The sequence below is a fragment of the Salvia hispanica genome, chromosome 5 (assembly GCF_029641045.1).
Source record: "Salvia hispanica isolate PSC_SH4W2 chromosome 5, Shi_PSC_v1, whole genome shotgun sequence".
Taxonomy (NCBI): Eukaryota; Viridiplantae; Streptophyta; class Magnoliopsida; order Lamiales; family Lamiaceae; genus Salvia; species Salvia hispanica.
In genome coordinates, this window is record NC_142696.1 from 30,803,161 (window position 1) to 30,819,241 (window position 16,081).

At 38.6% G+C, this 16,081-nt stretch overlaps 2 protein-coding genes across 3 annotated transcripts; both read right to left on the minus strand.

Annotated features, from left to right (window-relative positions):
- Positions 1 to 372: 372 nt before the first annotated feature.
- Positions 373 to 1,227, minus strand: LOC125190909 (Calcium-binding EF-hand family protein). The gene has a single exon (XM_048088331.2). It carries the CDS (start codon positions 1,075 to 1,077, stop codon positions 466 to 468), a length of 612 nt encoding a protein of 203 aa, XP_047944288.1. The 5' UTR covers positions 1,078 to 1,227; the 3' UTR covers positions 373 to 465.
- Positions 1,228 to 11,349: 10,122 nt separating this feature from the next.
- On the minus strand, positions 11,350 to 15,761 carry SDP1 (Patatin-like phospholipase family protein). 2 transcript variants are annotated; one of them, XM_048086330.2, is made up of 4 exons: positions 15,196 to 15,761; positions 13,589 to 15,060; positions 12,755 to 12,898; positions 11,350 to 12,490 (listed from the first exon to the last, which is right to left on the minus strand). In XM_048086330.2, exons 2-4 carry the CDS (start codon positions 15,017 to 15,019, stop codon positions 11,477 to 11,479), a joined length of 2,589 nt encoding a protein of 862 aa, XP_047942287.1. In that variant the 5' UTR covers positions 15,020 to 15,060; positions 15,196 to 15,761; the 3' UTR covers positions 11,350 to 11,476. The 2 variants fall into 2 exon arrangements, with proteins under 2 accessions (XP_047942287.1, XP_047942286.1); XM_048086329.2 differs by having other exon boundaries at positions 13,589 to 15,064; positions 15,196 to 15,760.
- Positions 15,762 to 16,081: the final 320 nt, after the last annotated feature.

The window sequence follows — 16,081 nt, forward strand, 5'->3', positions numbered from 1 at the left end:
AATGATATTATGTCATAACTTGAGTACATGTTATGATATGATGCATATTGAATTTAATTAAAATTGTTATGTGATAATTAAAAAAATTATAAATAATTAAATTCTTATGAAGTCAATGAAAAATTATAATTTAGTTGGAGAGGATCTATTCCCAATAATTGCCACTCATCGTTTGACAATGGCCTCATTTTAGGGCCCAATTACTGGTGCCATTATTTAATCATTTTTAATTCATCAGTTTCCCATTATCCCGGCCCATAATATCGACAAATATAAATACGTTGATTACTTTTGATTTAATCGGCAATTCCAATCCTAGCCGTTGACTGATTCCAGAGGAATAAACAAACATGAAAATATAAGAGCAGGGAAAGCCAAAGGCAAATGATGAATTTTCATTTCATTTCCTTTTCTATTTATTTTATTTCTTAAAGAAATAAAAAAGAAAACAGCGAAATGATTGGTTCATCGTTGAAGCTCCATCATACGACTAAAGTCCTCGAAGCAGACGAACCCGTCCCCGTTCCTATCCACCCCTCTTATCATGCGGCGGCAGTCCTCTAACGTGCACCGCGCGTCTCCGATCGTCTCGAACACGCTGAACAGCTCCTCCGCCGTGATCCTCCCGTCGCGATCGGAGTCGAAGAAGTCGAACGTGTGCCTCAGCTCCGAGGCGTCCGCCGCCGGCGCGAACGCCGGTCCGATCGCGCCGAACTCCTCCAGCGTGATGCAGCCGTCGCCGTCGCGGTCGATCTGGCTCAGCTCCTCCTTGCTCGGCGGCTCCGCGCCGAGCCGGCTCAGAAGCGACTCGAGCTCCTCCTTGGTGATCTTTCCGTCGCCGTCGCGGTCGATCATCTCGAACGCCTGCTTGAGCTCGAAGGAGACGGAGATCTCCGTCCACTGATCCGCGGAGGGGAGGACGCTGGTCGGCGTGGAGGATCCGGCCGGACGCTTGGCGGCGCCGTCGTCGGAGGAGGAGGAGGAGGAGGTGGTGTGGGAGCTGAAGGAGGACGGATCGGCCTCAGATCTGGAAACAGATGGCGATTTCTTGGATCGGAAGAGGTTGGTGAGTTTCATAATTGACGGCAAAAGCGAAATCGGAGAGAGAGGGGGGAGGAGAGGAAGGAGATTGGGGGTTGAGAGGAAGGGGAGTGGAAGGAGCGGGAGTTAAATGGTTGGGGGAAGTCATGGAGTGAGCTTCCTCGAAATTTCGTGGAGAGAGGAAAATTGGAGGGAGAGAGAGAGAGGGAAATGAAATTTAAGAGTATTTATTGGAAAGGACGAAACGGGTTTAGAGTTAAATTGAGGGTGGGTAGGTAGGTGGGTGTGGGTTTACTTTTGTCGCATTCCGTGTTTTGCTAAATTGCACTATTTATTTATTTCAGTCTATTAATAAAATTATATTCAAACTTATTTTAGAATAATGTTTGTTCATTTGTTCCTTTGACAACGTTTGATGAGGTCTTATTAATTTAAACGATTGGTACGCACTCAGCTCATTTAAGTTGGCATAAACATTAAGAAATAATGAAAAAAATGCATAGAGTATGGATCGAATTTATACTTCTCTCGTTCATAAAAAGATTTATTTTATTAGTTTAGGATATCCGAAAAAAAACTCATTCTAAAAATAGAAAATATCTCTTTCATACTTTATAAATATATATTAAATGTAAGTGAAATTAGCTAAAGAAATATAGGGTCCATTATCCAAAAAAATTGATGTCAATACATGGGACATAGAGAGATATATTCTGCACATTTTATTTGTCTAGGGCTGTTTAGAGCATCTCCAATGGTCGGCTAGCGACCGGCTAGCCGATTCGTCGCGCTGGCTGATCGGCTAGCCGAACCATTGGAGTCGGCGAGTGGACCGGCGTGGGCTGGCCGATCGCTCGGCGCTGGCCGATCGGCTAGCCGCCATTGTGGCGGCCCGATCGGCCAGCGCCGATTTTTGTTATTTGTTTTTTTTAAAAAAAAAACCCTATTTAAACGCGATTTTTGTTTCATTTTCATTTGCACCACTTGTTTTAACGAGTTTTCTCTCTCTCTAACTTTCTGTACAAGAGCATCATCGAGCGATGGATCACAACAACGAGTCCAGTCCAGCGACGAGTGGATCTCAAACTCCCACGGTACCTGTGGGATCTGGATGGGGGCAGATGGGCCCGGGGTTTAACATCCCTTGGAATCAGATGATGGGGATGATGGCCGGTGCGCCGGAGGGGGGGGGGGGCGCGGGGGGGAACCAGGGGGGTATGCTGGGGGGTATGCCGTGGGGGATGCCCCAGATGCAGCAACAAATGATGCTGCAGCAGATGATGGGGATGATGTGGCAGGGCGGGATGCAGCACGGTATGCATCCCGGGATGCAGGGGGGGATGCAGGGGTCACCGGGAGGGGACACGGTATATCGTCCCTCGCTTGATTTTTTGACGGCTTCGTCTCACACGTCGACCCCAGTGGAGACGCAGTTCACTGGCGATGACCTTCTGTCATTGCATGATATGGGGATCGATCTCGGGGATGCGGACACTCCCGTTCCAGCGAGGCGGGCCGCGGCGAAGAAGAAGAAGACGAGGGGGAAGGCCAAGGCGGTCGGCGAGTCGTCGCAGCCCGTTGTTGACGACACCCCTGGCCGGAGGAAGTGGACGGAGGATGAGTACGCCGGGGTGGCCAGGGGGTGGTTGGAGGTGTGCGACGATCCGCTTGTTGCGAACAACCAGCGGGTCGTCAACATGTGGGCGAAGATCAGAGCTGCTTATAGGAGGCACTGCCCGCACGGGAAGGACTTCAGCGGGGAGGAGGTCCGGAAGGGGTGGGAGCGCATCAGGGCCGCAGTGGGCCGTTTTGCAAATTTGTACGCCAACGCCCTCCGTCAGCTCAGTAGTGGGCAGAATGAGGACGACGCCCGGAGAATAGCCGAGAGTCAGTTCCCCTTGGCGGGGAAGTATAAGGAGTTCACCTTCTGGGAGTGCTTCTTGTTGCTGAAGGACTCCGAGAAGTTCCGGGCGGGGTGCGACGCTGGGTGGCCGAAGAAGCAGCGACTGAACTATAGCGGCGACTACAGCGGCAGCAGCGGCGGATCCCACGACCTCCCCCCGGATGCTGAGGAGTTTCCATCCCCTCCTTCATTTGCTGGTCGCCCCCGCCCGGTTGGACAGAAGCGGGCGCAACGGGCTGTGAGGGGCGGATCCCTCCTATCGCCCCGCGAGGTCCAGTCCTCCGCCCTCCCACTCGAGTACACTTTCCATTCGCGTAACCATACGCGAGATCAGATGTACAAGGTCTTCCAAGATTGGAGGACCGCCACTGACCCCACGGAGAAGATGTTTCTTCACGAGATGCTCGAGAGCATGCGGGTTGATTTGGAAATCGCGAGGGCACGGCTAGCGGGTTCCGACGTGGGCTCAGATACCACGGGTGGCGGCGGCAGCGGTGGCGCCGACGGCGACGGCGATGAGGAGTAGAGAGTGGCGGGGCTCGTGTGTTGAAGCCTTTTTTTTTTAAAAAAAAATCATGTACTTTTTTTTTAAATCTTTGTACTTTTTTTTAATGGAATGGATTAATTTTCCCGTATATGTGTCGTAAATTTAATTCCGTATTTTAATCGTAATTTTAATTCCGTAAATGTAGTATATTTTGAATTATTTTTATTGCGGCTGGCCTAAATCTGATGTGGCAGGTGGATTTTTTAGTGTTGCTAACGTGGCAGGGAAGAGAATGACTAGCATATTGCTGACCTATGCACCATTGGAGATGCTTTTTTAAGGATAAAAAGCTGGAACAAGGAAGAAAGCAAAAACAACAAACTTACATGTATTGGGAAACTGCCGCGTCAATGGCGAAAAATTTACAGTAAAACACTACTCCATGAAAAATGTTCATACAATTATCACACACTATGAATTTACGAAAAGAAATTACGTGCTCACATGCAATCGATTTATTTCATGCCAACAAATGATTCCATTTGGGGTTGGGTTGGTTCATTCCGCCGTATACAGTCCCATTTTAATTTGATACGAATTTTTAAAAATTGGCCCATTTTAATTTAACACAAATTTTAAAAAATTGTCCCATTTTAATCCGTGAAAATAAAAATAAAAAAATGAGTTAGTGAAATATGAATCATAGTTTTATATGCTAGTTTTATAATACTCTTAAAATGATTTAGTATAATAATGAATCTAAAATAAAATGAGACTTTAAATCTTAGAATGATTTAGTATAATAATGAATTAAAAAAAAAATGAGACTTTAAAGCGCTGATGGATGCAGTATATTCTCTCGTGTAGCACCTTAAATAGTCATCCACCCACTTTTATTGCCGTTAGTATATATTTGCTCCGTTTTATTTAAATTATCTAAATTCTTAAATGACATGAGATTTTAAATGGAGTAGTTGAGTAATACTCTCTCCGTCCTAATTAAGTTGAATCGTATTACTTTTGTCATGTACTTCCTCCGTTCCAGATTAAGAGTCACTTTTTGCCATAAAAGTCCGTCCCAGTTTAAGAGTCACTTTTAGAATTTTCCATATTTGGTCATACAATTTTACTCCATTCTTCATCAAAATTACATAAAAATGTCATTATCTACATTAAAATAAATCAAAACAAAAATCAAAAGTCAAAAGGGACCCACCTTCAACCAACTCCACCATCTCACTTCATTTATTACACTCTACCATCTCACTTCATTTATTACACACTTCAACTTTCCGAGCCATAACAATAAGTGACTCCAAATATGGGACGGAGGGAGTATCGTTTAAGTTGAATCATTTTACTTTTTAATAAAAAAACAAAATATTCACAACGAGAGAGAAAAAACAAGATTAATAGAAAAAAGAAAAATATACTCTGTGATGGGGGTTCAGGCTGTTGTGGCAATCAATATCTGGATCAAAACATAAGATATAGTATTTCACTTTTAAATCACTCTTCTGCTTAAAACCTGACTATAGTGTCAGTATGAGGACTGAGGAGACCACTAAAAAGTGAATTCACACAGCAAAATTTTGGAAGTTAGCTGTAGCCTGTAGGACGTTAAGCGAAGGCTAATTTATAATTTATTTAATTTTTTTTATCATAACTTGCAAATTTATCATGCGAACAAATCCTAACAAATCTAAGTGCTTAACAAGTCATTTTTGGCCGACTACCGTATATAATTCTTAACGACATTTTATAATGTATTAACATTTAACAATGTTTACAATCACTCTCAATGTCACAATAGTTGGTTTGTTTGAACAAGCCCAAAGCAAATTGATTGAATATTCATTTCTTAGAGCCGGTTATATTGAAATTAATGTAGAGGGTTTCCACCCAAAACAAAAGAATAGTCCATGCATCACAAAAATATAGTAGTACATTAATTACATTGTTAAATATACTTAATACATTAGTATACCAATTAATGGTTTAGGAATTAGTAGTATTAATTAATTACCTGAAGCATAAGGCAGGACCAATATTAACAATAAACAAATATACTTATTTGAATTTTCATGTATTAAATAATTAAAACAATCAGTTTTGCGTTAAAATGAAATATCGCTGGCACATATATATCAAGTCGTTTTCGAGTACTCATAAAAGTTGAAACATTAACATCAATAAACAATGGAGCCAAATAAAAACCCATAATTTCTCCAAAAATGAGGGAACAAATTATGTACCATGATTTAATTTTATTTGTTGTGATGCATGAAAATATGACTCACCACAGCTGTCCAATTTGATCATAGTTTTATTGATCTGACTCCAAGCCTGCCCAACAAGAAGCTTCCCAGAAATTTGATATATATAGTAGTACTAACAGATAGTCTCACATAAATACAAACTTTCAAAGTAAATTACAAGTTACTATAAAAGAAAATTAAAATAATAAAAAATTGTTAAACATTGTAATCCACGTAATAAAATTATTGTCTCCCTTGAAAGAAGGAAATACGAGGGACTAAAATTTGACTGTTACACTATATTTTCCTGTTTAGTTATATTTACAGTTCCATGTCTAGTTTATCAAACTGATTATAGAAATAAATTGACGGATGTACTACAATCTAATATCTAAATAAAAAAAGAAGAAATACAGTTAAATGGAACACAAAATTGAGTTACAACTAAATAAAACAAAGAACCAAGATAATAAGTTAAGCCTAATAGTCTTATTTCCGTAAGACAAGATATGCTTTGATAGTACTCTTGATTCAGGCGTGTAGTTTTCAAAGATGAAACGACTTTGAAAAGCACTACAAACAGAACGAGCTCCGATGAACTAGTGAATGTGAAAGGCAGAGGTTCGACAGTAAAGGATGCGGAGATACAGAGAGAGTGTATGCTATTCAGAGAATGTGGTGTTGAAATGCATGGAATGACTACCCTATTTATGGGCGTAGTCAACTATATTGGGGATCCTGTAGAGTCAGCGCATAGTTAAGTCTACCACGATCTTGTAGAGTTATGGCATTATAAGCCTTGTTCACGGACGTTTGTTGGACTTGTGCAAAGCGTGAATATAGGCTTGGTGTATCTGGATATGGTACACATCGATGATCGTTCAAGGGACATACATGGGTGACTTTGTGTGCACATATGAATCTGGAGAACTATACGCGTCAGGATTTGTGCAAAATGTGTGGAGTGTTTATCCTACTTTTATAGTATGAAGGAGTAAAAAACATGAAGTTTATGCTCAGTGGACCGTCCACTAAATCATCTTAGCACAAACTTCGCGGAACGCCAACTTCGGTGAAATATATTATTGTAAGATAACATAAGATCATTGCCAAAAGGTAGAATTCTTTTCTCGGAATCATTCATGCTAAAGCTCTTAAAACATTATACTCACGTAAGAATCTTGAGGTAGGCTTCATATTCTTTTTCAGCGATCTCAAATATAACTAGTTTTCTTTCATATCCTTCATCTTATATGAGTAGAAACAAGTTTTCTATGCTAGATAATACGTTCTCGTTATTTTTAATCAATTACTCCTCCCGTCCCACAATAATTGTCACTTTTATTGTTGGCACGGATTTTAAGAAATGTAAAGAAAAGTCGATTGAAAAAGTTAGTGGAATGTGGACCCACTTTTTTATATTGGTTTTATAATAAAATGTGAGTGAAGTGAGTTAGTGGAACGTGTGACCTACTTACCATTTTGTGATAGAAATGAAGTGTAATAATTATTGTGGGACGGACTGAAATGAGAAAAAGTGACAATTATTGTGGGACGGTTGAAGTATATTTTATATTGGTAAATTAACAATGATACCATATTTGAATCTCAATTTTCCGTTAGGTTAGCATGACATTACATACGCAGCCCGCGTAGCCTCCGTGTGCCACTATTTATACGCCACTAAAGTCCGGATATGATTCATTTCTTAAAATCGTAGTAATAAATTAACTACTTGCAAGGTAATTGCACTACCTTAAAATAAATAAAAGAATTGTGCAAGGTGAGCCAAATGTCTTTGGGCTTGCGTGATTCATAATTTTGTCATCATATGATTACAATTTACAACTACTAACATGGATGATCATTTTATGTTGATTTTAGACTTAGATATGTTTTTGTACTACCATTTCTTGGCGTCTCATTGACGTACCATCTCTTTCATACATAGTTTAGTTCAATTTTATAAATATTATATGGTTGATTATAGAGTTAGGATATGCAAAATTTTAGGATCTAATATTTGGTAATGATGTTGTTATTATTATTATTATTATTATTATTATTATTATTATTATTATTATTATATACTGTAATAATTTATTTTTAAAATGAATCTTATTAATATAATAAACTTTAGACTTCCTATGCAAAATTTCAGGATCTAATGTTTGTTAATGATGTTAGTTAATTAATTAATTATTATTATTATTTTTTATTATAGGAGTAACTTATTTTTATAATGAATCTTATTCATATAATAAATTTAGACTAAAGTAAAGAATGTTTACTCTACATTTGTCCAACTTCAAAAAAATATTTTTAATTTAGGATATTGACGCCTAATATCATGAAACTTTTCAAAAATTTAGTTTTTTCTCATAAACTTTAAACCTGGCATATAATATTCCGAACTTATATAGTTGTAAGATATAAAATCCGGCTACATTTTATTTGTTATTACATCACATAAGATATGGCTGGAAAATGATAACGATGTGCTTACAAAGTCCCAATAGCTAGATATAGTTAACCATCTTATTATAATGTAGGTGGATTTTGTTGTTGGTGAAAAAAATTCAACGACAATTTAAATTCGTGATATTATATGCCAAGTTCAAAGTTTATGAGAAAAAATAAATTTTGAAAATTTCATGATACTAGACAGTAATATCCGTATTAGTTTTACATGGTAGTATGCAATAGCTTCTACTTACAAACATGTTTTTTGGTCTATAGTTAATAGTTTCATTAAAAATTACACCCTCCGTCCGTGAATGTTGTCCAGTTTTTCCATTTTAGTCTGTCTGTGAAAAGTTATTCACTTTGCTTTTTTACTATTTTTGGTAATGGACTTCACTTTCCACTAATTCTTTCCATTCACATTATATTATAAAACTAATATATAAATGTGAGACCCTTATTCCATTAACTTTTTCAACTCACTTTTCTTCACGTTTCTTAAAACTCGTGGGGAGTAAAACTTAAATAACATTTCATGGACGTTATACCAAATCGAGATGACCCATTTACTAATAATGAAAACAATCTTATCTCTATTTTATTCCCTCTCTTTTATACTTTATTCTCTTCACTTAACTCACAAAATAAAATTATATAAAATTTCGTGCTACCCAAGGAATGCGTCATCTTCTTTGGGACGGAGAGAGTAACAGTTAACTTTATTTTAATCATAATTAAATTAATCAACATTATGAATTGATCATATTTATTAATTAATTACTATCATTCTAATTAATTGACTAGAATGGTGATTAACTCACTTATCTGATCTAAATAAAGTTAATCATTAATTGTTAAACAGAACTATTTACTATGACCAAAATGTAATGTTTAAAATCATAAGCTAACACACCTGCAGGATCAAAAAAGTTTTTTTAGACAAATGCAGAAAATCAATTTTATACTCTATCCCAAATTAATGTATAAGATCCGTTATAATAATGAGTATATAATATACTCATAAAAATGTACTCCCTCTGTCCCATTAAATATGCAACATTTGCTTTTCGGCACAGGATTTTATGTAGTGGTGTTTTGTGAGTTAATGAAGAGAGAGTAAAGTAAGAGAGAAGAAAAAGTAGAGAGAGTATTGTTCCCATTTTTAGAAACGTTTCATTTTTAATGGGACAGACCAAAAAGGAAAACGTTTCATTTCTAATGGGACAGAGGGAGTAGTAATTAACATGGTTACCAAATATTAGACCCTAAAATTCTGTATATCCTAACTCTATAATCAACCATATGATGATTATTATATTGAGCTAAACTAAATAAAAAAAGGATGGTACGCAAATGTGACGCCAAAAAATGGCACAAAAAACTCACTAAAGTGTAAGATCAACATAATAATGATAATTCATGTTAGTAGTAATCAAATGGTAATAAAATTATGATTTGGGCAAAGCCAAAGAGACATTTGTCACCACCTTGCACCGTTGCACGATTCTTTTATTTATTTTTAGTGAATGAATATATTTATGCAAGTAGTTAAAATTATTACGATTTTTGGAAATGCATCATATCTCGAATTTATTGGCTGAGTAGCACACGGATACTACGCGGGCTGCGTCCATGATGCTATATTTCGTCAACTACTCTTTATAATGTGAAAATATAGAAGAAAATAAAGTATGATAGTTAAAGAGAGAAACAAAGAATAAAAGTTAATATATTAAAGATTTTTGTTAAAGCTTAAATGACTCAACTAGTTTAAGACAACTCTAAAATAAATGCAGATCTCATAACTATGAAATAAAAATATAAAATTATAATTTTTTGCAATTATTCTAGTATATTAAACTGATATGACAAAAAATGACTATAATTAATATATAAAATTGAATAAACATCACTTTGTTACAAATCATATTAGTTTATGATAGAATATAGAATGCGGAAAATAGCATAGTAATGCAGAAAATAAAATACTAGTAAAACCCGTAATGACTACATTGTATTATACTCTTGTTAACAAGGAAAATAAATAATTTATCTTCTGTCTCGATTATCTTTGTTTGATCTAAATTTATTTCTTCTTTTCTTGAATAGGCTCTAATAAAAAACACATATTATCTCTTCATTCCAACACCCCCATCATATGAAACAAATGAACACTTAGTCACGGGTTAATGCTATCTATCCCTTGATATACCACAAGAGCTATTCAAAGGGTTTTAAAAATTAATAGTATCATTCAAGTGGATGTGGATCGATCATATATGCAATTTATATACACTTTTTATGATAGGATGCCTATCATTTATTGATGAGCACAATATTGTGTATTCTCCCTAATTCTCTATTTATATTTAATATTTTTTTATTGAGAATTAATTAAGATTTGATATATTATCTTCATATATAGAGATAGAATGATAGTAGCAATTCAATGTGCGTGGATGGGACCACAACTACGAGTTTAAAACGACATAATATCACATACATAGTTGAGACAGGTTGATGTTTGACTACTGTTATGTCCATTCATTTTTTTTTTCTGTGGGTTGGATTCATTCTAATTTGTGCTTTCCGACCATTTCATGTGCTAAGTGAATACCAACAAAGCAAAAACTTAGTACAATTATTGCATTAACTCTTTCTACAATTATGCATTCATTTCGACCTTGCCTAGTGCGATTGTCATTATACCAAAGAAAACAAAAGGCAATTCCCTCGCCCTAGGGCCCACTCCTAGGCCCGACACATCAGTGAAGGGATAAATCAATATAATCTCAATCTATACTAAGACGATTTGAACCTGAGACCTCAAGCTCAATTACCACCTTAAAGACCAGCTTGATCTATTAGTGTAAGCATAAACGTGTAAAAAAAACCTTTATATATGATGTAGTTTACGAATAGTCTACTCTATCTGGGCATGCTCTTAAAAAATTTATATTGCAAATTCCTTCGAACACCTAATACAATAGCAAGATTTTTCCCGGTAACCGAATCGTATTCCTAAATTTATTTATCAATTCTTATTTTATACTCCATTTGTATCTGCCTCGTGTTACTCGCACTTTTCTATTTCGATTCGTCTCAGCCACTATTTTAAGTAAAAATTACGCTACGTCTACAGGTTTTTTGAGACTATACCTACATTTTAATCTCTCTTTGTTTATAAGTAGGTCTAATTGGACTGTAAATATGTCGATAACTTGCCTCATTTGAAAGATTCAGATATTACACAGCATGTAATGATACTTGATTACATAAAGCTGATTACCCTTTATCTTTTTTGCTCAGTTAGCAAACGCCATTCTACTCGCCCCCAGTAACGTGCTTATCGCATATATCATCACCGGAAGGATTTTCCGGGACGCAATCCGAGATATCTCCCGCGACACAAATGTCTTCCCTCACATCGTCTCCACTCTCGGAGATGGAGGTGGCGTCCATCTCCTTTTCCGGGCAGTCGAGCTGCACACACTCAGCGACCGACTCGTGAGTGGAGCTGTTTTGCTCAGAGGGCGACTCGATGCTCCTGCTTGATGGGGTCAGCACCTCCTTCCTCACGACGTTGAACACTATACCGTTCTGGATTCGTTCGGGCTGCAGAAGATCACCTTCCGCCACCATGATGCTCGAACTCCCTACAGGAGTCGGTGTCCGGCTGCCAGACTGATCGTACTCTGTGTCTGACGATGTCCTATCTGGTGTCGTGACCCTCAGGCCGTGATGCACCTGATCGCGCACCGCTGGCTGGATCCCGGCACTGCTCAAGTGTCCCATCGCACCTCTGTTCATTCTGGTATCGATCTCGAGATTCTGTACGAAATCGACAAATTGATCGGCTGAAGTAGTCCTCATCAGCGGGCCACCCGATCTCGTCCAAGAATTCAGATCAGCAGTCTCGGACTCGCTGTCGCTCCCGTCGTGCATGTACCGGTAACTCCGTAGATTCCTCGAGGCTTGCCCAGCCGAGCTGCCCGCACCCTGGTGAAGAGAGGATGCGGCCTCTGCGAGTAGGTCTTCCTCCAGAGACCCAGTCGAGTTCTCTCGAGCAATGACGTTCCAAGAAGGAATCCTCTTCGACGCGTTGAACCTCACTGTGGAAGGAAGAGGCATGCTGTGAGACGAAGCTGCCGCCGCAGCCCTCTCTGCGCTCCTCTTCAATCTACGCATGTGGTTGAGAATCGCGACACACTCATCTAGGGCGAGTTCTATCCCACAATTAGCCTTGATCGTCGACAGCTTCTCCCAAGTGCATCTCCTCCCCTGGTTTGCTGATTTCTGAAGCTCTACATATGATGGATTCTGTATTATCTTTGATAGCTGAAATCACAAAAACAGAAAGCATCTCACTAACTTGGAGTTATTGAACTTCCATAACAATTTACAGGACTAAGCAACAGAAACGGAAACGAAACTATTGAAAGCGACAAAAACCAGAAGATGATGGAAAGATCATTGGGTCCTATCAAGATTCGATTTTGGTTAAAGAACAATTGTGTGCTTATTTGAAAGCATTCCATCTGCTTTGTAATCACAAAAGCATGACTATTGCAGAAGCAAACGATATTTCATAATCGACTGTACCTGTGCTAAAGTAGCAGGCATCACGACAGTGACATCGCCCTCCCAATCTTGAGCAAAGAGCTTGGCAAGTCCCCCCAATGGAAAACCAAGTTCCAATATTTGGTTGCATCTGTGTTTTACCTCCATCTCAGCTAGATGAGCAAGCTGCAACGTGAGATATCTGTTAGCTATAAACCATTCATGTATATAAACAAATAAAAAAGGGGAGAGTCGAGAGACACCCGTTACACAAAATTGAGCTTATTCCAACAGAAAAAAGAATGATGGAAATAAATATAAAGTGACTGTGAATGGCTTTAGGTTCATCATTCATGCAAACAAGAAAAGAAACAGGTTAACTATATTTTGTAACGAGCTGAGAGGAAGATTCAAAATGCAGCGGATTCCTCGGGTTTCAAAGAAAGCTTGAACAGGATACACCCTTGCCAGTCTTGGCAGATACAATCAATTACAGAATAAAGACAGCAGCATATTCATATTTAAAAACACATCTTTTTTATCCATGCTATATCTCTGTTTGTCTTGATAGTTAATGCATACAGTTTTTTTGTAACATAAAGCAATCTTTATATCTACAAAGATCAACAATGTGGCCTGATTAAACTGAAAGCTCTGAAGTGGACACAACTTAAATACAGAGTTGAGCTCATTTGGCCTTACGAACAGAAATAGAGACCACGCAGAATTATGTTACAGCATGTGGCATGTAGAAAAGGGACTCAATTTATTATTCACTTTCATGTCTTATGGTTTCAAGGTACCCGTGTCAGCTAATTGCATAATGTGAGATCATAAGCAGTTGAATACGGTATAACTTTTGAGAATAAGGGATACCTTTGCAGCAAAGTTGCCTCCATATGCTCGAACAAGCTCCTTGAGCCTCAATAAAGGCACAATATGAGGGTTTGCCTGGCTCACTATGAAATGATTTACATTGAAAAGTTCTTTCAACTGCATCATTGGCAGATCAATCTCCAAGCTACCATCTCTCCAACGACGTGAAGATGTGCTGGAAGCCTCTTCCCGCCCCAGCTGAAACGGAGGGTGAAAAGGCACAATGTCCCCGATTCTATCCTTTGCCATAAGCTCTTGAGCCTCAAAAAGACCAGGAAAGGCACAAGAAGCAGTCACGGCACTCCAAATGACCACATGAGGTGAAGTCAGGTAATTGAGGCATCTCGGAGGTTCGTGCTTCCTCGGGGAACAGACCGTGATCCCTAAGATGCGCCCGGTCATATCGTAAGCTTCCTGGAAAGTTAGATTATTTGTAAGGTGCCTCAACATCACCTGCAACTGTCTAATCTCATGAACCGCGCCCTGCGTCATGACCCTCTTGAAAACGGTGAAAATCCCACCCATCTGGTCGAAAAACTGAATCGAATGCCAGGAATCCTCAAAGAAACTCTGTAGCTCAGGCCAAGACCTAGTTGCAACAACAGAGCACATTATGGACCCCACACTAGAACCAGCAATTATCCGAGGCAAAAGCTTATGTTCTACCAATGTTTTTACTACCCCAACATGAAAAGCTCCCAATGAAGCGCCTCCACTTAAAAGCAAAGCAGTCCTACCAAAGGCATGCCTCGTTTCATGCATAAAGGCGAGCTTCTCCTCCAACAGAAGCTCCTCGGAATCAGAGTCGCACACCATTCTCAACTGTGTCGTGACCTCATCTATGTACTCCTTTATGAGTCTCGGCACGTGGAGCCTCCCCTTGTGGAGCTCTGGATTGCACATATTGCCAAGATTTCTAACCAAGTCAGCCCTCATACAGAATATAATATCCCTAAGAGAGCCCTCCTGGCGACGATGGCGAAGCTCTTGAAGCTTATTCCTCACAAGCTCCTCATCATAGAGATCAGATTCATTCATCTTAAGAGTCTCTTTATCTATCATTTTAGCTGCATGAGCCCACTCATCATAGTTATTCGCACCCCTCATCATATTCCTCCAAAACTTCCTCTTATAAGCCATCTCCGCCCTCATCTTAACATTCGTGTAGCGTTTCAACAAGAAGGCGATCATCGTCACCATCACGAGAATCCCTTGTGGATTCCTCGGATGGAGCCATGAGATCACAGGGGATAAGTAGTCCCTCAAACAATTCTTGAACTTGTAAATGTACATCAACAACATCCCAAATATTTGATGCCTCAAATGTGACATAGAATTGCAGAACAACACCCTAAAAGCAACGGTCCGGCCAAAAAGCGTAGACGGCCCAATCGAGAATGAATCAACCCTAGCCTCATTACTGATATCCATTTTTCTTCAGCCAAACAAGAGGCAAGTTAACCCCTAAAGCCCTATCTAAACAGCAATAACCAAATTAGATCAAACCCTAGTTATACTAGCTCAAAGAATGCAGAACTGAATAACACAGTTAACCAAGAAATTACTTGATAAATCAGAGATTACAACAAAGAATCAAAAGCTAATACCTTGAATTTGAACTCTCCAACACCAAATTCGAACACAAAGCCGCCCAGATCGCGAAGGACCCACAAATCAAGATTGAATCTTTGACGGCCCCTCTTGATAAATCTTCAAAAGGGTCGCCCTCAAATCAATTTAAAATCCCACCCACTCGACAAAAATGCGAAGAGATGGGAAAAAGGGGTTTGAAGAAACTCAAATTAGTAAACCTTTATTTCTTATACGAAAAGGAAACGAAGCAAGCAGCTGAAGCTTAAACGAAGCAATGCGTGTGCAGCTAAAACTATTAATCAAATTACGCTATGGGCAGAGGATCCGTTTAGAAAACGACATCGTGCTAAAATTGACGTTTGATCATCAACAAATGGGCTCGGCACGATCTAATTTTATAATAATAAAATTTATGAGTGAATCGAGAATCGCTTCAAATGAAAAGAGGATAGGAAGGACACGACATATCTATTGCAATTTGTCTTTATTAATTCTTCGTTTATCTTCCTGCGTTTGTAATTGGATTTGGTAGTTTCGAATCTGACAGAAATTGGTATGTGATTGTTGAAAAGGCTCTGTTTTTATTACTTCTTCGATTTCAATAGGTTCGTTTCATCTGCAGAGACTGTAGCATTATCTTTTCGATAAAATAGTAATGAAATTAATAGAGAAAGGTAATGACTCGATAATCTTGTTTTTAGATCCTCGAATGTATTGCTAATGGAGTTTTAATAATCTGTTTCAGTTTATTTAAGTAAATAATTTGTTTTTAGAAACTCGCATTTATTGAAGGAAATAATTACTTTACTTATTAGTCGAGTCATGACATATTCATGAAGTGATAGTAACATGCTCCCTCCGTCCCAAGATATTAGACCAACTTTCCTTTTTGGGATGTCC